General features: G+C 34.3%; 1 protein-coding gene across 4 annotated transcripts in view; it reads left to right on the top strand.

The window, feature by feature from the left end:
• Nucleotides 1-23,076, top strand: part of rols (rolling pebbles) — a 57,913-nt gene that overhangs the window by 4,791 nt on the left and 30,046 nt on the right. For 2 of the 4 annotated variants that reach the window (XM_066390966.1, XM_066390958.1), the window contains exon 2: nt 2,769-2,905. In XM_066390966.1, the coding sequence (XP_066247063.1) occupies nt 2,779-2,905 (127 nt within the window). In that variant the 5' untranslated portion in view covers nt 2,769-2,778. Of the gene's footprint in view, nt 1-2,768; nt 2,906-15,547; nt 15,800-23,076 lie in introns of those variants that run through there. The other 2 variants (XM_066390981.1, XM_066390974.1) reach the window with 1 other exon arrangement.

The following is a 23,076-nucleotide window of genomic DNA, read 5'->3' as shown; positions in this document are numbered from 1 at the left end:
ATTAAATCTAAATTTATCTTAAGAAATTTTAAAACTATATAGTTTTAAAATCAGTGGCACAGCATATTTCCAAGGACCCCTCAATTTTTGAACAGAGGGATTTTGCCACTACCCTGTTTGTACTTCGTTAGTACGTTTCTGAAAGATAGATATGCGACTAAATAAGTATTTCTTAAGTACCGTTTTTTTCAAAAAACAAAAGAATGCGGAAAAGCGGATGATCTGAAGCTGATTTTTGAACACAGTTTTGGAAATCAAATGACTGTCTACCCATCCTGGCAGTGAAAAAATACTGCTAACTACGTTACAAAATTTTATTTACACACACGCACAGAAAAGCATAAAATTATTTCATATTTTCCATTTTTTAAGCTGTTTAGAAAGGGTTTTTAAACTTTTCGTTGAAATTCAATAGTCTGAACAAGCCTACAGATATTAGAGCCCGAACTTATCTCTCCTAAAACCCTGATACAATTCCATAAATCCGCACTTTTTCCCATCAATAAATTTGCTGACAATGTCAAAGCAAATTTAAAATGTACATCTGACAAACTTTCTGGATATGGCAAACGGTAAAGAACCCGAAGAAAGGCCACATTCATTATTCACAAATTTATAAATGGAAACGTGCAGCTGTTTTCTTCGTGTATATGCCGAATTGTTTGCGGATGCTTTTAGTTCAGGTGAGAGAAGAGGCTTTTTATCTCAAGTGGGTACTCGTATACCTCGAGGCAGAAATGATAGGAGCTCACATAAAGGGCGAGCCATCGATCTGGAATTTTTATGTAAAGCAGCCTTATGTGAGAAAGAGCTCGTTAAGCGTTTGTGCTGATACTCATTAACGGCAATATCTCTTCTCCATTGACAGATCAATTGTTTTCGGAGATCGTTTCAGCTGTCTGTTTCCTCTGCGATATATTTACAAAACTGCTTAAAAATAAACATTGGCGACGCAGTCGAACTTACGTCCCGACGCCAGCAGACGCCTTAAAATAGCGTCGGGAATTCCGTCCCGACGCTAGACTGTTTTATTATAATGCCCCCCGCAAATTTCCCTTTAGAGTGAGCTAAATCCTAAAAATATGAAAATCAGATTTTAAGAATTAAGTTAACCAGAAAAAAATCTGAACTCCTGAGGTCACAGACCTCTCTCCCCCTCTCTCTATTATTTGAATTTTGCCAAGGTTCATCTTTGTTCCTCGTATCTAAAATTAGTTGCCCCCTGCGAAGTCAGAGACAACTGCAGAATCAGATGTTTTATTCGCCAGAGACACAGAATAATCCTTTTGGCGTAACGCTTGAAAGGTTAATGTCTCGGTTAATGTAACTCTCAACTGTAACTTAGCTCATAATTTCCAGCTCTAAGTGTAAGAACTAATGAATAAGGAGCCTTTTGAAACTTTCTTCAAAGTTGCTTGTTGAATTATGCAAATTAATTATGTTCGAAAGAAAAGTTTTCAGTTAATGGTTGAAGTATCAGAATAATTCGCAACATAAAGTAAAATTTAATCCTGCAGGTGAAATTTGTTTAGTGATTAAACTACCATCCCTAAACTCGGAACATCCCCTTTAGCAGGATTACAGGAAAAGAATTTCCAGCTCTGCAGTCGCCATCTTCTATCTATACATAGAATTTCAAAACTTTCCCAATTTACTTTTAGAAGATCTCTTTTATTTCGTATCGATATTTTATCATAATGCTAACGAACTTGAGCAACTAAGTAACAGATGGAGACACGAGATATTCTTGTTTTTAAAAGAAATACAAGTTAGTTCGAGTTAGTTCAGTTTCTGAAGTATTATAAAATATGCGACTAAGTTAAAAAATTCAGGTTTATTTGAATAATTTCCAATATCCACAGTAAAGTTTTTCTGAGTATTCACTACTACCTTCTGAAGTTTCTAGAACGTCACTGTTTCTTGATCAATTAAATTACAACTTTTGCTGTTTATTCCCAATATTAAGTCGATTATTTTGACTGTATTAATTGTGCTTTATCAAGTCATCCGTTGCAGGTCTGCCACATCATTATCTCTTGACAAAGCAAGTTGCAAATTTTACTATTTATATTCAATATCTAATTGATCATTCTTCTGAAAATTCATTGATGTAGGACATCTAATTAAATTGCAATTTTTCAATATTTTTCCTGTGTGTTAAGATATTATTGTAATTATGTTTTATCAAGTCGTCAAATGCGGGTCTGTGACACCACTGTTTCTTCTTTGCTGTTCACCAAGCACGTTCTAATTTTACTACTTATACCCAATATCTGTTAAATTATTCTCCCAGGAACTCATTGGAATAGAAGTTCTATTAGCGTAATTATAATTTTTTTAAATTTCTTTTTTTATCAGATATTTTAATTGTGTTTTACTACCAAGTCATTAAATACGGCTCTGCCACGCACTGGTTCTTGGCCGATCAGGCTGTAAATTTTACAGTTTATACCCAATATCTATTTTACGATTCTGTGGAAAATTCATTGGCGTACAAGGTCATTGTGCATAGTTAGAATTTTCAAAAATTTCTTTTCTTGTAACAAAATTCAATGTCCTGATAATTTTGAGAAGAGGTTATTTCCCATAAAAATTATGAAATAAACTTACATTGTTGGCTTGCTTCTTTAACTCAAAGGGAACTTATCTTCCGGGTACAGGCAGAGCTTTGACCTGTTGGCCCTTAGTCATATTACTATTACATGCTTCCAATTCCTACTGCCGTAACTTCCTCATCTTTACTGACTTTTAATTCTTTTTGTTTTTAGATGTAAGAAAATGGATTTTCGACGCAGTTTAGACTTCAACTCCTTCGAATGCTATAACTTGGCTGCTTCAACGGAAGAGATTTTATGGTCAGATGATGAAACCATAGTTGCTGAACAAGAGCATATCTGGAACGAAGGTAAAAGCTGAAGGCTACTCGTAGCATCCAGAAAATTATGTGTTCCTCGTACTTGTAATAAAAAACAAACCTTCACTTAAAAAGCGATTACCAAAGTGGCTTAATTTGCGTCTCTTCAGCTAAAATTATAGGATTAAGCTAAAAACTTTACTCGCATTATCGATTCTTTTATAATTAATTTTAACCGCATTAAGCTTTCTTGTTTTGTCCCCAAACAGGTAATAAGTTAATGGCCTTAAAAATGCCTAGAATTCTCTCCAGGTCTGGTAATCTTTCTCAAAACTCAAAAGAGAGAAAACACAACCAACCACCGCATTTTTCCTTTAATTTCTTTGCCCAGTAAACGTATTCAGCGTATTATTAAACGGCCAGTTAATGTCAGTTGACAATTCCAGGGGACATAATTTATATAGAGTTATGGGTATATAAGCATGGTCATTTATTTCTCGAATGTCAGCGGTGACCAGCGGGAAAAATACATACGCCAAAGAAATAAGTTAAATTTGTCTGCAATTACCCGTGGACGAAGCTGAGAAACAAACGTAATAAATATTGTTAATTGGGTTGAAAAAAAATGTGTTTTCTTTTTTTTTGGCCCCCGTCGCTGACCTGGAAAGAACAGTTAAAAAATCGCTATTTTACGGCGAGATTTTACAACGTAAAGTCGAAAGCAATTATTCCGGTAAATGCAACAGAAGAGGTAATTATGAATATTAAAACAGGATGGAAATTACCTTGGTTTAGTGAGGTAGTGAGGTGATAATTCCATGTTTCTGAACAAATTTCGTGCTTGAAAAAATAAACCATTAGACCGAGTAAATTAGAAAATGTATTGCCGACTTCGTGCTTTGCGGTTCTTTTGTGTTTTTCTAATTTCAACGTCTAGCTAATTATTATAAAAATTACATATAATTTATCTACGTCTTCGTCCTGTGTTTCATTTTACACGGAAACCCATAAAAATAGCTATATCTATACATGAATATGCAAGAGTCTAACCCAGTATTATACCTTTTTTTTTGTAATATTTACACCCAGAAGTTTATTTAATTGGCCTTCATCTGAAACGTCACTAGTCTGTATGAATTAGGGACTTTTTAATAAACATAACAGCACTGGCGTAGCACGACCATTTCACCGTAATAAAACCCTAAGAATCGTCACAATCAGTAACATGGCGTTTCTTAGAAAATTTACATCGCATCTACATGAATTCTCAGAGAAAATAGAAGAAAAGGTGGGCTTTTTAATGGCCATAATCGTATTGACGTAAGTGAGTTCGTTTTAGTATAATGAAATAAAATAATTTGTCAAAATCAGTGACATTTAATTGAGTAGTAAATCTATGTTTATATCTGAAGAATTTTAAAACTCATTTTAAAATCAGTTGTGCAACATACTTCCATGGGCCCTTCAATTTTAGAACAGAGAGAATGAAACTCTTGCCATTGCCCTTCTAATAATTCCTTAATACGCCTCTGAAAAATAGGTGTGCGATCAAATAATTATTTTTTAAATGACTGGCTACGTATAGCGGCAATGAAAAAATATTGCTAGCTACGTAATAAATTTTTATTTAAACACAGATACGCACAAACCTAAAATTAATTTTTATTTTCTTAATCTTTAACTCTATAGGAAGCAGTTTCAAACTTTTCCTTCAAATTCAATAATCTGAACTCAGAGACTGAACTTTTCTCTCCTAAAACCCTAAGAATCGTTGCAATCAACGTAACTTTTCTTGCAAAATTTACATTAAATCCATATGAAATTCTCAGAGAAAATAAAAGAAAATATGGGCTTTTAGTGGCCGTAATCGCATTGGCGTAGGTAAGCCCATTTTGGTGTAATAAAATAAAAAGATTTGTCAAAATCAGTGGCATTTAATTATAAGATTTTCTTTCAAAATTTTGTTTCATTGTAATTGATCTGAACAGTCACTGAGCCACAAGCAATTTTCAGAGAAAGATCAAAATTGAGTTTTCCACCAGAAGCTTCCACACTGGAGTAAGCAAGCTCGTTTTTGGGTAACAAAATTTTTTTTATGTGAAATTTGGTAACTTACCTACACCTTCATGCAGGATTGTAAGCAAAAATCGCATAAGAACTTCTACATGCAAATCAAAGTTAATGAAAAGCAAATTCAAAAAATCACATGTTCTATATAAAAAAGCATAATTTTAACATCCGAAGCATAGTATATCACATTAACTTTAAAGTGTTATTTGAAATAGACCAATTTTTCTTTTAACCCATTCTATGATCCCAATACTTATAATATGAAGACATTGCTCAAAATACGTAAGACAGTTATGTGGAGTATTTAGGTTTACGGCTTCGAAGAATAAGAATCTGAAAGGTAATAAACTTGCGTCGGTGAACGTATTAAGTGTACACTCGTGAAAACCAATGTGGAAACCCTGTTGTTATCAATAAGCGAGTGCTCATTGAACAGAACGCGTTATTTACTACGAAGTTTATACAAAAAATGTGAATCCAATCATAAAGAATTTTTAGTGCGATTTAAACACCCGAAATTGCATCATAAGACTTCGATTATCTTTCAGATTCAAAAACAAGCTCAAGCAATTTAGGAATTTTATCTTGAAGGATCAGAGCGAAATACGCCGCCGTAAAATAAAAGAACTCAAAACAAAGTTTTGGTTAATTTGCTTTGAAGTGAGATACGCCACTGCAATTTTCTGCATTATAATATTCTCGGTAAATGTACTATTTCCGAGTCAGAAGCCCTAGAAGACTTCAAAGACTTTAACCACGTTAGATATAAAGGAGTTGATAATGATGATGTTGAATATGAGGAAGTTGTTTCAGTGCCTGCTCAGGAATCTTAAGGGATGGAACAAAGAAGAGTTTTATTCAACTATCATAAATGTTTTAGTAAGTTTGAGAACATAACCATTTGAAGTAACACTGCACGAAATCTACACTACAATTTTGTGTTACTGACCCCAAAGCTGAGTCATAGAAGCCATAGTCTGAGTGTCGCGACAACGGGCTTCGTATGTAATGACTTGTTTTCCCTTAAACGGCTATCTTCTTACCTCTCTTTATTTTGCTATTTTTACAAAAGAAAAAAAAACGGACTAAAACGAAAATTTACTCCATGATGTTATGTGCTGCTCTGCCCATAATTGTATCATAAACCCTGAGAAAATAAATTATTATTTGCTTATGATGCGATAAGAGATCAGGGCATAAATTAACCATTATATACCGCCCGGTTATTTTCTTTAATTGGCTTATTCGTATTAATAAGCTATTTAATAAATTTCATATTATTGATACGAAGCTTCTATAATTGGAACATACCGTAGAATGCGATCTGTAACTGAGCAATCTCAGTGGTGGGTACTACGTAATATAATAAACCGGTATATTAGCACTAAGAAGATTGAAAATAATTGGCTCTATGTGGAAGTTTAGAGATGCAGCAAAAAGTTGGGAATGCAGCGGTAATAGAAGACAAACTATTTAATTCTTGCCTGTCAACAACAGTGCCATTATGAAGTAGTTCAAACTCTCTAATAACATTTGCCAATAACGCCATTATTCATTTCAAATGTTATTATAAATCTTATGAGATATTTCATGGGTCATTAACTTCTTCTCAAGTGTATTGTGCATTATCCAATTGCAACAATTGCGGGAAGAAAAGAACCGGCATGTCTAACTGTTCTAGTTGATATATAATGCCTAATGGGATCTCCACAATTCCGCATATTATTGAGAAAAGAAAATAAATAAGAACAAAACATTTAAAGATCTCTAGCACCTCCAAAAAAGGTAAAAAGGTAGTCTGCTTTGGGAAAGTGTCACACTGACAGAAAATTGATGCCTCACTCTCTATACTAAGCTAATCTTTACAGGGTGTTTCCTTGTAATTATTGATACTTACATGTTCAGCCCATGTTGTAGCTCCCTGAAGGCCCAAATTTCATTGATTTTTTAGCCACTTTGACATGGATATAACAGTTCCGATTTGTCTAGACCCTTAATTTCAATCCCGAAGTTTTTCGTGAAAAATTCCAGTTTCGGAAGCTACAGAACTAATGAACGAAAATATAGAAATATGAAGTGTAGCAAGAGTAATCAAATCCCGTCATGTGCGTGACGTATTGTTGCGGGAGAAACTTGGAGTGTTATGCCGTGCTCATTTCATTAACTTTATTTTCCGATTTAACGAAAAACGTGTCCAGAAACAAAAAATACTGGATGGATGGATTAAATTTGAAGTCTTGGCAAGAGTTTTAATGCAGGTAAGTTACAAGAGAAAGTTTCGATTGTTTCGAGCATACCTGAATAGCAATGTCCAAAGAGAAGGATCAAGTGCCATTTGCTCATGCACTGCTAAGTTAGTACTTTAGTATGCTTATCTGTTAATTCTGTAGCTACTACGAATAAAACAGAAATAATATGATTATGAGAAGGCGAAATGCCTATTTTTTAAACTGTTTATCAAAAAATGGTTGAAGAAATTTTTCACTTGATTACCTGCATCCTTCCTGAACTGACACTTCCTATCAATTACCAGCAGCGCGAGCAGAAGGAGATTTCGCATGATGCTTGCTGCATATGTAGACATTTGTAATTAATGTAGAATTTATTGGAAGTTGAGACGATTTGGCACTGAAAGTTATCACACCACCTGGAGCTTGATGACAGTAAATAACGGAACCGTTCTGCATCTCATAGCAATCAAATTTGATCCTAGATCTCTCTGATTCTTTTTTACAACCAGCTTCTTAGCGTTTTTTCTTTCATGTTATTTTGGATTTAATGTCCTGGCAAAATGGCCATAAATTTGTGGCTAATTGACCAAGATTTTTGCCTCCACCGTTCTCTTAAGTGGCACCTCGTTCTTGCGCATTAAACAGGATAAACAAATTATTTGTAGCTTGTTGTTGTCATTTAAATTCCCAGTTATAATCCGGTCTACCGAGAGAAACGCTCCAAGTTAAGTGGAATAATGGTCTCGGTTTGCGCACATTAAGAGGAATTAAATGATACGTTTTTTCTATAGAGGAACAGACATAAAACTTAGAGTGTTAGGTACTTGTTGTGAGAGCTTCATATCGAATTGGTTCTACTAATTGGGATTCTGTTTTAGGTATTCACACATTTGGAACCTCTCAAAGGGGGAAGAGCCTCTATTTAGGCTACAGTGTTATCTTTTCGATATCTTCAATGGTAAATACCATATCAGGCACAAACGATAAATAATTGAAAATTGCAGACACATATGCATATATTTGCTTAACAGGTAACTGGTGTCAACAAGGAACGTCTGCAATTCCCGATGGTGCAACGGATGGGCGTTTTTGTGTCGCGTCATCGCGGAAGTTGTATTTTATATTCATTTTCTGTTATTTCCCTAACGGGGCTCAATTTACTTGAAATTCTCCGTAAAACGCGTATAAATCGCCATAACTATCCTAATGACACCCATTGACTTCATAAGGATTTTAACGAGCGCAGCTGTATACTCAAAGTTATTTTTTGATTTCTTCTCTTTAGACTTTAGGTACTACATCCCACGTATAAAAAGTCACAGAATAATTCTTCTTTAGTATTTTTTCTCTTATCAGAGCAATATCTCTGTTCGAAAATCGCCTTGGCGAGAAAGGCAGAACAAAGGTTAATGGAAAGGGGGAGGATCGGTGTAATGGCCAATATTTAAAGTCGCTTATACAGTAAGACAGCTTGGTTTAATAAACTGTTCCGTTTGGGGCTTTTTAATTGAAAATTAGAGTAAATTAAAACAAGTAGAATTATAAAAGAAGTTATATAGGAAAACGTGTGAAAAATTTACGCTTATGGGCGGTTCTTACAAATATTTAGTAGTCAAGAAACATTACGTTAATAATCTATTATTTTTTCTTGTAAAATCTTTATAAAAGACCGCATACACAACACAAGTCTTACTGAAAGAATACAACAAATTCAGTCAAGATGGAAAGACACTCGTCAGAACTTGGCCATTCTGAGTTCTATTTTAACTTTTCTTCAACCGCCCTGTAGAAACATTTCCATATGTATTTCTTTTCTTTTTCTTTTCATGGCATTTAATGAATGATTATTTGTTAAGATGTTATATTTATAATAATTATTATTAATAGAGATTGGTATATACATGACACTTCATTAAATAAAAAACAATCCAAAACAATTTCGAAATTTTCCTGAAAAGGGAGAGATAGGTTATTTGCAAAAAGAAATATTTTTGTAACTTGAGTCTACAGCGTTATTTTCTGGCAGGATATCGAGTACTTTAAGACGCTCATTAGAGAATGGTTTTAACACAAGAAAGGTTTTTTAATTACAGTAAATTAATCGTCCCAGAACAGAGTAGTTAGAGAACATTAATAGCCCTGAAAAGGGCAAAAAATTGCACTTTTATTAATTTTTTTCTTAATTTGTATCAGGGTTACTTTTATGAAATTCCTTGTTGCAACGGTAAAATAGCAAAACAAGTACTTTTTGAAGCAGAAGTTTAATGGCTGTAATAACTGCCTTTAAATCTAAATTACTGGCACAATTAAGCGAAAAAAAGGCTCAATTTTGCAACAAATAACAATAACAATACATCTACAGCATTGATCATTGTCAAGGTGAGCAATAATTACAAAAACTCTCCATTGACAATGCATTTTGTCACACAAACCTTTTTAAACGCTTTATTAATGAATAATTGAAAAATCGTGGTTACGGAGCTAATTAAGCCCTATAATATGCAAGTTCTATTATAGATAACAGCAGACTGTGTCGTAAAAAAATGGTACCTGGTCGGATTGGGTCCACTTTCCTGCCGCGTATTAATTCAAGCCAGTAATAAGCATAAATTGTTTGAGAGTAGATTAATAATAGTTTTAATATTACGGTTAGAGAGGCTTCCTTTTCACGTAATTAGTGAGTGCAACAATGGGAGAGAGAATGAAGAAACTAATGCATCAATGGCTCCAAATATTATTAATATATGAACTCATCAACACAATGTATTAATTTATATCTAACGCTAGTGACGCCATCTCTTCCTCAGTCTTGGCTGAATTTCAAACAAATTGTGTATTTTTTGTGCTTCTTATATTACTTTATCATATTCCTTATTTTTCGATGTGCAATCAACGAGCCATTAAAACCTCGCTCGGGTACTTAAAGGCACCTGTTCTTCTAGGTAGGTATAGCTGAACCATCATGGTTCAGTCCCATGGACTTTGGTCGCAAACCTAACGGAATCCCTGATGTTTCAAGACCAACTGTCAGGTAAAAATCACTTTTCTCGGATTACTTTGTTTGGCCTTTTTACGAGCTTGCGGTGATGTAGTAGTGAAATATTTAATGGCTTGTTTGATTGTCTAGATTTTTACGAGGTGGTAATTGCAATATTGTCTTCGGCAAGTGTAAATTTAGCAGATTTGAGACCGAATTTCGCATGTCCTTATTTTGCTAAACCGGAAATGATAAAGGAAACTAATCCCGATTTGGGGATGTTAGACATGCAGCCCCTGCGCTAATTTTGCGATGAATAACGGGTGTAAAACCCCTAAAAGGATAATAATTAAAAGATCTAAAATTGAGAAAGCCATTTAGTATATAAAGACATAAACCAATAAATCGTTTTAATATACAAAAATCACTCTGTTCGATTGTCCATTAATATTGCCGTCAAGTAAGTAGCCGAGAGCTTAAGCACGTGTCCGAGTTGTCAATTCGAGTTTCAGCACTAAAATAATACCTTTTAATGGCCTTGTTGCGAGTAAATTATAACTCATTGTAGTTATTATTAGAAATTACAGCCCCGATAGTGAATAATTATTTCATTTAAATAAATACGGCGGAGACAGAAGGTCTGTTACAGGACAAGTTAATTGATTAATGAATATGTGTATAGATTACAGATGATTGCCCAAGAGGTATGCCAAAGTTAAAAGTGGCAATCTTGCAGCATTCATTTGTCATCATGTTATTGACCAATTATAGGATAAAGGATGATACCAAATTGTGTCTAAAGTTGAGCGACGTTGTCACACGCTCACAAAACTCCATTATGACGCTTAAGAGTTGAACATTTTCATTATTAAACGAATTTGCTGTTAATTTAGTGGATAATGCTCCTGAATTCAAATAGCGTTTAAGTGAAAAATCTCAAAGGCACATTCTCGCAAACTCAATTTATAATGTTTACATCTAGGTTCAAGACCCAGTACTCCCCGAGCTTAAAACTGAAATATAAGTGATTTCCTCAGTTTTTTTTTATATAGATTTTCATGTCAGATTCTGCTACTCCTATACCAGATAATTTTCATATTATATCCTTGTGTATGGTCTTGGTTTTTGTTTAATTTATTTGGTCATATTTTCTTCTCAGAAGCGTGCTATTCGTCAATGAGAGAATTCTTTTGCTTTTCTACGAAGATTTTTAGAACAGTTTCTGTTATTCGTACTTCAGGTCAGCAACCTAATGTTTTTAATTCTGATGTGACTTCTTTAAAAGACTCTTTAAAATTTCTATCTCCGGGTTTGACCCAGTAGCTCTCCGATTTCCGTTTAATTGATTTGTAAATTTTTCTTTTCAGGCGCAAGATTTGAGTAATTTAAAACAATCAGAGGTGCACAATGAATTTTTTGAAAGGGGGAAGTCTATGATGTTAACTCTTTAGGTCATTTTTAGCACTTCGTGCTTTCTTCTTTTATTTGATTTCTTCTTCATATAATTAATTGAAACTAAAATATTACATAATTTCCGAGACGTGCAACGAATATGTTCTAAGAGGTATTTTTTAAAATTTTCATAAAAACTTTAAATTAATTTTTGTAATTTAGTACTTTAGGGCTACACTCAGTATGCCACTGACCTCTTTTTAATTTAACCACCCATTTATCTTCTTAGTCATATGACTTAAAAGTAAAATATTACAGAGAGGCAAAAAATATTCACTTTTGAATTGAAAGCATTTCCTTGTTATTTCCTTTTCAAAGAATTACGCTCAAGATGAAGTAACTTGTACCGTTGGGATCTAAGCCGCGTTGCCGGACTTCATTTTTTCCTAAGTTTCTGATAAAAGGATGAACTTGAACTGAGTTGCAGAAATGTATGAAGGAATTGTTTGTATGACAACTTTTTTAACATCTTTAATAGTTTTGGTGCTTCCTCCACCTAGCAGGTTTCTGGTTTCTGTAACCAATTTATTTCCTTTAATAAAATTCTTGTCAGGTTCTTATATGTTATCGATCCCATTTGGGATAATTCCAAGAAAACCCCGCTGCAAGCATATATTATCTCAACCAGAATGAACGTCGTTTGTCAAGTCCTCCACGGGGTGGCCGCATATAAACTATTCATTACCTGGTCATTATCGATTTTACATATTGGCTAATTATTCAAAACCAATAGACCGTAACTTATAAGACGAAAATTGCTTTTATTTCCACAGACGCAGATATTTTACTTTCACTCCCTTGACCCGAATTTTCGGAACTTATTCGCCGGGTATGGCCAATTTTTAAACTCCGATTGCTTCATCATGACACGCTACTGACTTTTCAGACATCTTTCTGTCATTCACGGAGAGACGCTCCTGATTTTTTTCTATGACTATTTCATGTTTTTTGTGCATTAATCGTTGCAATTTCTCAACACTCATTGCAGGCCGTTAGAAATACGTGGGCAGGTGACTTCCCTTTCGCGCTCATTTACATTGGAACCCGTTTCGGCACCCACACGGCTCTCTTTTCTCAATGAACTGCAATGGGCGTTAAATAATTCCTGCACACAGCCAAATAGCAGTGGACAAACTGCTTTGTAACTCAGGCCAAAGCACTAGAAACGTGAAAATTTATTATGATGTGTGTGTGACCACTGGATGCAGTGGGTTCGCAATATTGCTGGTACCCAAAGCGATCGACCTACTGCTCTTTGCGGCAGACCGACTTTCGAGTGACAGACACGCACTTTGTCTTCCGGGAAAGCCATGGATATACGTGTAGGATGATTATAAAACCTAATAAACGGTTTTTATTGGCAGGAAAGCGAACTTATTTAATTGCCGGATTAAATTAACGAAGTGCGGCCGGCAAAAAAGGCAAAGAACCTGCTTTTGGTTGTCGACCCGAAGGAAAAGCAACGTTTATTATTTTCTCCGATTCAGGTCTTTGATCCACAGTAAACTACTCTATTTCCTCCATGATCATCTCGGGCCTATTTCTCGGTGCTTTCTCAGCGTTTTCCGTGCCGAGCACATAATTGAAAGTAAACTAAACACACCGATCACTGCGTTTTGCAATTACTGCAATTGGCCAGACTTTAAAATTTAAAACCAATGCAACTGAGAGAAGCCGTGACCAAGATATAGGTGCGCCAACCTACTTTATATGTAAACGTATATGCGGTAATTTCGCTTATTTTCATCGCAAATTTCGCTTATATAAATAACGAACCCTAATAACACTAAATTTTATGATCAATTAATTTCGGGCCGCATTAAAATGGTTCGTCTGACGTTGAGAAACTGGCTCAATAAATTGAGGCAACGCGTGAATGTTTCCTTTGCGACTCTTAAGTTTAACGATTCGCCATGCAGTTGCGATTTCGAGACATATTTTTCTTATTATCTTTGGGCATAACGGAACCGAATTTCGCTTAAAAATACGAAATGGTCAAGACCAATCATGCACTAAATTGCACTGAAAATCAAACCCGAACCACAACTGAAGATTACCATATTCATCGACTATCCACACACACAAACACACACTCACACATCACAAACCCATTCACGGTTATTCAAATCATTGTACATCTAAACGTTAAGGTTCATTCATTAATTTTTCCTCTGTCGAATGTAAATCAGGCCACTCGGAATTACTTCATCCTATTATTGTCAATTTACGTAGGACTTCCTTTTCCAATTTAAGAGTCGTGGGCACAAGCTGCCTTGACGGATGTAATATTTAACGTCCAGAGGTTTCCACTTAAGATAACACTCTTATGTAATCCACTGAATCACTGGAGAAACTCTGTTCCTAAAATGGAGAAATACAGGTAATATTAAATATTCAATAATAGTCAGCTGCAACTAGAACATTGAGGAATTTCGATCCCTTTTATCCGAATTTTGAATAGAGAAGTGGCCTAGATGCAGAACCCTCTACGCCACTGATTTATATTTAATTTAAATGCTAATTTTGACTTCGAATTAGAAGGCTTTGCTCTAAAATATGTACCAAAAAATTTCAGAAGTGTACGACAAATCTCTGCAAAAGAATTTTTTTTGTTTAGTTTTTTGTATTTCAAATTAGAACCGAGTTCGTTGCTGATTTCTATGTAATTCACTTACCAATTTTTTTTTATTAATTAAATGGCGTGACCTAAAATATTACAATATTTCCAAGGCGTGCCACGGGTTTCTGCTAAGGAGCTTGAACTGAACTAATTTAAATTTTTACTCTAGTTTTTTATTGTTTATACGTCAAATTATCTTCCATTACGCCACTGATTTCTGTCTAATTACACCGTCAATTTTTTTTGTCAGTCTTCTGATCTAAATTAAAATTTTTAAAAAATCTAAATAAGACAAACGTACCGCAAATTCAGTGAATTCAAGAACTTTTAAAACTTTCTTAGAGAGTTTTTTTAGCTCAGATTGCATGGTGGTATATATTTATAAAATTGTAGATCACACCCCCGTACGTCTCTGATTTACGTCTACTTTAATTGCAAATGATTCCTCTCAATTAAATGTCTTTTATATACCAAAATATCAGAAATCTGCAAAGCATGTCTTTAAATTAAGAATATTTGCATATCTTTGTATTTTTTTAAATTTCTTTTTTGGTTTTTGTCCCGAATCAGTACCGAGTGCGCCGCTCATTTATGTCTAATTTAATCGTAAATTGTTCCTATTTGTTCTGGCATATACATAGGCGTCATTTTTATCTAATTTTATTAATAATTTTTTTGCGAATTAGATAACTTTGGTCTAAAATATCATAAAGTTTCAGAGGTATGCGATGATTTTTTTTTCAATGAAGAATTTCTTAAACTCTCTAATGTGGGTTAGTCAGCAAAATTTCAGGTATTTATATTTCGGCACAGACCCGTGTACGCCACTAATAGATGTCAAATTTAATTGCCAATTTTTCCTGTCAATTGGGTGGCTCCAATCTAAAATATTGCATGATCTCATAGGCGTGCGACCAATCTCTTCGAAACGGGAATTTCAGTATCTAGTGCTTAGTAATTCAGATTAGGACTCAATACGCCACATTTCATGTCAATTTAGTGAAACGATAGATATGAAAACATGAGAATTAGAAACAATGTATATGTAGGTATCTCTCTCAACCTAATGACACCATAATATCTATTAATTCATGTCTAAATTAAATATAGTTTGACTTAAATCATCCTTAAATTATCTTTCGTTAAAGTCCTTCACAGTTTCCACACTTTCATCGTAAACTTCACACATCCCCATGGGAATTTTCCGGATTTACAATTTCTCAGGTAAATGTCCCTTATCTCTCCAACATTCTGAGGACAAAATTTTATCTCCAATGACATCACACATCATCTTGGAGACAAACTTAGTCCCCCACTTAACGAACCACGAACCATCGACTACGCTCGGTACGGACACGTGAAGTCAGTCCGTATTTAGAATTTACCGGAGAACGACGATCGTCATCGAACCTGTTCACTTTGAACAGTTTATAGTTCGAATTGAACATTCCGGTTTCGAGCTTTGGTAAGGAGGAGGTTGCGTGCGTGGACCGGCGAGGTTCAAGAAAAGTTTTTGTGGTCAGGGATGATATAGTTCAGTGCGAATGTTTGGATATTGAGGCATTTGGTGGTACTATATGAACTGATGATTCCCAGTAAGTATTAAAGTTTATCTTCAAATAGAGTTCAGTTAGAAAGATACATAGAAGCAATAGGAAATGTGCAATTTGTTACTATTTGGAGACTAATTTATGAAACAACATTCTGACCTTATGGAATGTTCTATTTTCGCGCAATTATACAAAAGAAATATGAACATTTTTGAACGCGGCAAATCAATGACTAATGGAAATTTATCTCTATTAATACTCACTGCAGGTCTGCTGTAACCCGCTCTTCATTATATGTATAAAAGCTCGTATTGTTGAAAACTTGGAATAACAAATAATTTGAAAGACAGTTAAATGTCACGTGTCCGATCATTGATGCGTGCAAATATGAAAGAAAACGCTTCAAGGCTTAAAAGTGAAAAACTATAGACTTCAAATCACTGAGGCAGCAATATTCGCTTTCTTTACCAACCACTCCTAAATCTGGGTAAATACACGCTTTTGAAGCACTAAGTATGTATATATGAATTTTGCAGCCCACATATTTGCTTTCAACTTATTAATACATTTTGGATTGAGTCACATTCAGAAGACCTCCATTTTTCTGTGCAAAAAGGTGAATGCGTTCAGTGACCTTTCTTGTTGCACACTTGTTCTCAACACTTGCCACCACATAATGCAAAGTCTGAGATAGCTGTATCTCTTTGCACATCTATATTTCTCCTTTCCATATGATATACTGCACTCGGGTTTCGTGAAAAATGGCGACACAGAAATGTCTTTGCGACCACTGTTTATGGCACCTTCATGGCTTTCAACATGCATGAGAAACAAGTTCAGGTTCTCTGTGATGGTGAATGTTAGAAAGATTGCCCAGAATTTAGTTTCTAGAAATCCCCAAAGAAATTCCAAAAATAATTTAGAGGTGGCAAAGTTCTTCAAGGTCTGGTAAAGATCATAAAGCTTAAGGAAACTGGCGTATTTGTGGGAAATTCTCCTAAATATCTATAGGAATAGAAGATATCACACAAGTCCCATAAACAATCTATATAGACTCTCCTCTACAATGTTTAGGAGATGAAATTCTTGAGCGATTCTTCATGAAAACTTACGTAACTGACGTAACGTTTTCTTTAGAACTTCCCGAGACCATTAGACCATCTCGCTCTCGGCCGTATATGAGAGCGAGGACGCGACCGAGACTATACTATATGTTTCGAAACTGAGTTCGAGACCATCCTAGTTCCCATCTCGGTCTCAAAAACTGTAAATCAAGATCCTGGCTCTTATCGCGTCTTGGCTTCGTCGCGATTTCGCTTCAAGACCAATTAGACTCTGACATTTTATGCCGATTTTAGACCCATGTCACACAATTAACAGGAAAAAGTGTTAATAATATTATATAATATAATTATATATATTATATATATAATATATTATATAATATACAGGGTGTCCCAGATAAGGATGAACAGCATGGGGATCTCGGAAACGGTAATAGATACAAAATGGTTTAAATTGGGAAAAAGTTGGGCAATTTAAAGCAAATTAATAATCTGTTTTTATATCGACGAAATTCCGAATGGTTACGAAGATATCCGGAAAAAAACGAATTTGGCGGTTTTCGTTTTTTGCAAATAACTCTTATACGGTTATAGTTAGAGGAATAAAAGTTTTACATTATTAAAGCACTTTTTTGAGAACTGTTTAGCAGTGTTGCCAGTTTTCTTGTTACATCCTTACTTTCGGAGAAAAATGAGTAAACTTTTGATTTTCATATGGGCGTGATATCAATTATTTATATTTTCAAAATCGTCATAAAATTCCCTTTTCAGCCATGCATTACATTTAATATTTTTCTCAGAAACTCTATGAGTTATAGCCATTAAAGCATTTTTTGATAAGCATACCTATGCCTGGAAAATAATGGTGGTTTATTTGAACATTTGTTATAATTTGAGATTTTGATTCGATCCAAGTTTAGCCGCATTGTTGTTATTAAATACATAATTTGAAACAATTATTTTTTTAATTTTAGGGTGATACCAGTAATATATTTATACTTTTAAATAATGTTGACGTTTCCACAGCATTCATTTATTTAATGTGCACCATTACTATAAGTCAAAATCATGGCCTACTTATCAAAAAATGCTTTAATGGCTATAACTCATAGAGTTTCTGAGAAAAATATTAAATGTAATGCATGGCTGAAAAGGGAATTTTATGACGATTTTGAAAATATAAATAATTGATATCACGCCCATATGAAAATCAAAAGTTTACTCATTTTTCTCCGAAAGTAAGGATGTAACAAGAAAACTGGCAACACTGCTAAACAGTTCTCAAAAAAGTGCTTTAATAATGTAAAACTTTTATTCCTCTAACTATAACCGTATAAGAGTTATTTGCAAAAAACGAAAACCGCCAAATTCGTTTTTTTCCGGATATCTTCGTAACCATTCGGAATTTCGTCGATATAAAAACAGATTATTAATTTGCTTTAAATTGCCCAACTTTTTCCCAATTTAAACCATTTTGTATCTATTACCGTTTCCGAGATCCCCATGCTGTTCATCCTTATCTGGGACACCCTGTATATAATTAATAATAAGACATAAATCAGTAGCGTATTGAGTCCTGATCTGAATTATAAAACCTGGAAACTAAGTTAAATGACTCCTCCAGAGTTAAAGAATTCCTTTTTTTGAAGAAATTCGTCTCACGTTTATGAAATTTTATATTACAAATAAGAGTCATTGAACTAACAGGAAAAATTAGCAAATTAATTTTACATTAATCAGTGGCGTACTCAGGCCTGTGCCAAAATACAAGTAGTAGAAGCTGAGCTAAAAATGCATATTATTGAGATCAGGAAATTTTTGCTTTCGAAAAAAACCAATCGTAAACTTACTTATGGTCCACCAAATAACAGGTTTAACAGTATGTCTTTAAGAGGGGTTAATAGTGCGAGTGTGCATATTCGTATTACCCACATAGTCAGGCAGCCATTATGCAAAAACACTGCACTTCCTGCTTGAACGACTTTAAGCGTGCAACAGGATGACAGTCTCGTGCGAAAAAGTATTATTTTCTGCAACTTATTATGTAAATAACTATAAAAATAAATATTTGCATTTCCGATGAGGTCGCTATAAAACAATATGAAAGTTTTTATTGCAAAACTGGCAAAAATAAAAAAACGGCGAGTTCGCTACCAATAGTTGACAAAGTAAAATTTGCGACTCGATTTATGATTTAATCTAGAGCTTTCAAGACCACAAGACTAATCTCGGATTCATGATCGAGATAAAGACCGAGATTCTCAGTACTGCTATGAGTGCATTAGGTAAATTACCGTACAAATATTGGACCAACACCACAAGTCATATTGAATGTGTCCGGAGATTTTTTAATTTGACCGTCAACTTCAATAATGACATAATGAGTCATATATGTCACGTTAATGATAGTGGCAGTTGACACTTTTAACATATAAAATGAAAATGACTGATAACTTACTGGTCAAATATTTAGACAAGTGAAATATATTTATTTTCCGAACATTTTGCTATCTTACTCTGAAAGTATTTACAATTGAATCCCTTCCATATCCGAAAAGTGGAACGAAAAGTATGATTGAGCAAAAGATGATCATATTACGGACCAATGCTCTAACAATAAGAAGCTCTATAGAGAATTCAGGATGAGCGATTAATATTGAAGCGATTACTGGTTTCTGACTCAAGTCAGAGAATCTTAGGATATTTGGTGGTATAGTTGCAAAGGGTGGAGGAATTACAAACGATGGATACAGAACTTATCATCAATAGAAAAACCATAGAATGTTTGGGAATTTGATGTGAAAAAGACATTCGTAAATTAGTTCTGGCTCTAAGGATTACACAGTTTTTAGCTCTTTACTCTTAAAATAAGTATGCGCACGAGTTCTAAATTTCATAGTTTCAGTATTCATCCATAATTGACTTTTAATCAATTTTAGTCGTGGTGGTAATTCGAGCTCTCCATGTACATTCCGAAGCCTGGGTTCGGGGGATACCCTATTGGTTTTCTGCACATTGTCACGGTTGCTAGGATGCATCAATCGATGGTTCATAGTCTACGCACCACCTTTTTCATCGTCCTCTTCATAATATTTCGATGTCACCTCGTCAGGTTCATATCTGCTGTTCAGCTGGGACACGATGGTAGATTAGCATATAACATATTTTTAAGATGTATTTTGAACAACTACTAACAGTTTTTTTGTTTAACATTAAAAAAGACATGTTGTTTGTCAACCCTGTAATCTACACCGAGAAAAAGTCATTAACCTACTAACTGCTGCACTGAAGTCGCTGATGATGCTCTCATTGGGCCGATTTAATTGAATTCACAAGTAAGCTTCTCTTCACCTTCTGCTCTGAATAGCTCTTCGGCAAACATGAAAAAAATGCCATCCGAAACCGGTTCAAAACGTCGTAAAAATGCGCAACTATCTCTTAGACTAGAACCACGTGGGCTTTAGTTATACTTTACTGAGCAGGTAGTATCGAGTAACGACTTTAAACGGCCGGTGCAGTGACACCTTCTTTCCCATGATGGTTTCGTCCCTTACTACTCTCCGACAATAGATTTCTAAAGTTAGTGTCGGTCGTTAAATGCCTTTTAGTCCTTTTGTCCCAGGCCGCATGGTGCTATTTCAGTGAAGGAAGGCTTCGTAGTTTGTGACGGAATGCACATTCTCCGGGACGCCCACTATCCAACACACAAATTGGTTTTTAATTATTGTTTCCTCTCTAATAGTACCGTTTTAGGCTTTTGTTTCATGTATCAGTTTCTGGAAATTAACTTTTATATTATGCGAAGTTAATTCATATTTCTTAGTAAAGATACAAATAGCTCACAACTAAGATAACCTTTATCGCGGCTTCTTAACCTATTGGGCGGAATATCAAGTCAAGGCTGCAGTTAAGTCCAGAGATACTCCCGTTTTCTTAACAACCACGTCCATCATCAACCAAAGGAATTCTTTTATCATAATCTCGTATTAATATCACGGTCGAGTGGTTTCTTCAAGGCGTGGGCTGAAGGGTTATCTTTAATTAAGTATAAAGAAGTATCGAGTTAATCTAAATCTCCGAAAATTTTCGAGTGAAATACGATCCTGTCTTGATTGTTTTGGTTCAAATAATTAACATCTGGCGGACATAAAAACCTCGCAAAGGAAGTTTTTAAATTCCTCAGCAAAGTTTATTTGTACGTCCAATTGCAGTTCTATTTTACTCGTTTCAATTGCTGAAGTAAAGCAAATGTTCAATTTCTTGATTTTTATTTTTTAACGTTCTTAGCTGACTCATAAATAAATATTAGCGATATCGATATTATCAGCGATAAAGCTAATATTTTTGTAACGTGTCAGTCGCGTTCTTTTAAGCTGTACTTTATCGGCTTATTGATATCTCAATTCAGCTTTTTGTTCAACTATTTAATACGTGTGTGGCGTACTCGGCGCCAGTTTTATCAATGAGTCTGAGGATCCATTAATAGCGGATTATTTGATGCAATTTACAGTTCGGAAAATAATGGAGCAGCTCGATTTCCAGGAAAGTTTATTTTAAAATATCGATTTCACTGCATTGTTTTAAAATTAATTAATACATTTTCGAACGTAGTTCGTAACAGTTTTACGTTGCCAGCAAATGGGCATAGTAGCTTTTCTCGCCCGACTGTGTTCGAAATGACATTTTTTATACAACTATCCATAATTCATTTTTTTAAAATAATTTTCTGAAAAATAAGTATTTTATTTATCTTTCTGTCACATTGTAACTCTTAATGGTTTGCCAAGCTTAGTTTCATTCTCTCAAAATAAGTCAACTCAGAGAAATTTCATAATACTTGTGAGGAGAAAATACAGAGTATAAAAGTACTTGACAAACTTCAGGAGATAATTGCTGGCGTCACTTTAGGATAAGAAATTCTAGTAAATAACGTTCCTTGACAGCATCGTTGAGCAAATACTGGGTATTTAAGTTTTATTAAACGAAAATACATGTTTACTGATTTTTACGAATACGTTTCAGATGTTTCAAACAAATTTTGTACATTTTAATAGCTATACATAGAATACACATGTTTTTAATTAAAAAATGCATATAGTTTCAGCAGGGGCGCTTCGTCAAACACGGTGTCCCTCTATGCCACTGTCTTTCAACCAATTAAATTTAAAGTTTTAGCATCTGCAAACAACGACTAGACGATTACCTGCACCAAATTTCATTGGCGTAAAAGGTCTATTTTGGCTATAAAAATTTTCCGAAATGTATCTTTGTTTCATACCTTTTAACAAAGTGCATGCTCTTTGCGCTACTGTTTTTTTTTTGTAAGAAAAGAGAAAAAATTGCAACTTTCTCCCAAAAACAAACCTTAAAATTAAATTGTTTTGAGAATTTAGTTCGCAATATTTTTACTTTGCCAATATAGAGACTCAACTGAAATGACTCGGTTTTAATACTATAGAGAGATCATTTAAATTACATATCTAGCCATGGAATCTAGTTGTGGAATTTTACATAAGAGAAATAGAAGATAAAAAGTAGGTCGTAGCTTGATCATATGCCGCAAAATGACATTAAAATTAATTTTAATATAAATATATTATTAGAATAAACGTCATTTTGTGGCATGTGATCAAGCTACGACCTATCTTCTATTTCTCGTGTGTAAAATCCCACAGCTGGCTAGATATAAAATTTAACTAATTTTATAGTATAAAGAAACATTTAGGAATATTTGTATTGAAACTAAATACAGGGTGATTGCCTGTAAATTTAACATAAATTTAAAGAACCGTAAACCTCCGCTCTAGAGTTCCCTGTAAACTGACACGTTAGTTTACCTTAAACACCTTAAAAAAACGGTTTTATGTGCACTTAACAGTTTTAAAGCTTCACAAATCTACTTAAGTATATCATCTGTCAGCGATTTACTTTATGGAGTAACTGAATACTTTTTAGACGATTAGAAATTACCTTGAAGACAATAAAAACAAGGCAGATCAACAGATAATATTTGAATAAACCTGGCAACATTGCTATACAGGGTGTTCTTTAATGTCGTGCTAATATTTCAGGGTGCGACTTCTCAGGTCATTTTATGAAGAAAAGTTGAACGTATGAACATATGTCGGCAACGGCCCAAATTTTTAGTTACAAGGTGTTGAAATTTCTCCTTTCAAATTGTTATTTTTTAATTTCTCAGAAAGTACTTCAGATATTACTTTCAATTTTAGTGTGTGTTAATAGGACATAAAATGCCGT

The sequence above is a fragment of the Euwallacea similis genome, chromosome 1 (assembly GCF_039881205.1).
Source record: "Euwallacea similis isolate ESF13 chromosome 1, ESF131.1, whole genome shotgun sequence".
Lineage (NCBI taxonomy): Eukaryota > Metazoa > Arthropoda > Insecta > Coleoptera > Curculionidae > Euwallacea > Euwallacea similis.
The sequence above is the reverse complement of the archived record's forward strand: the minus strand, read 5'-3'. Positions and strand labels throughout refer to the sequence as shown.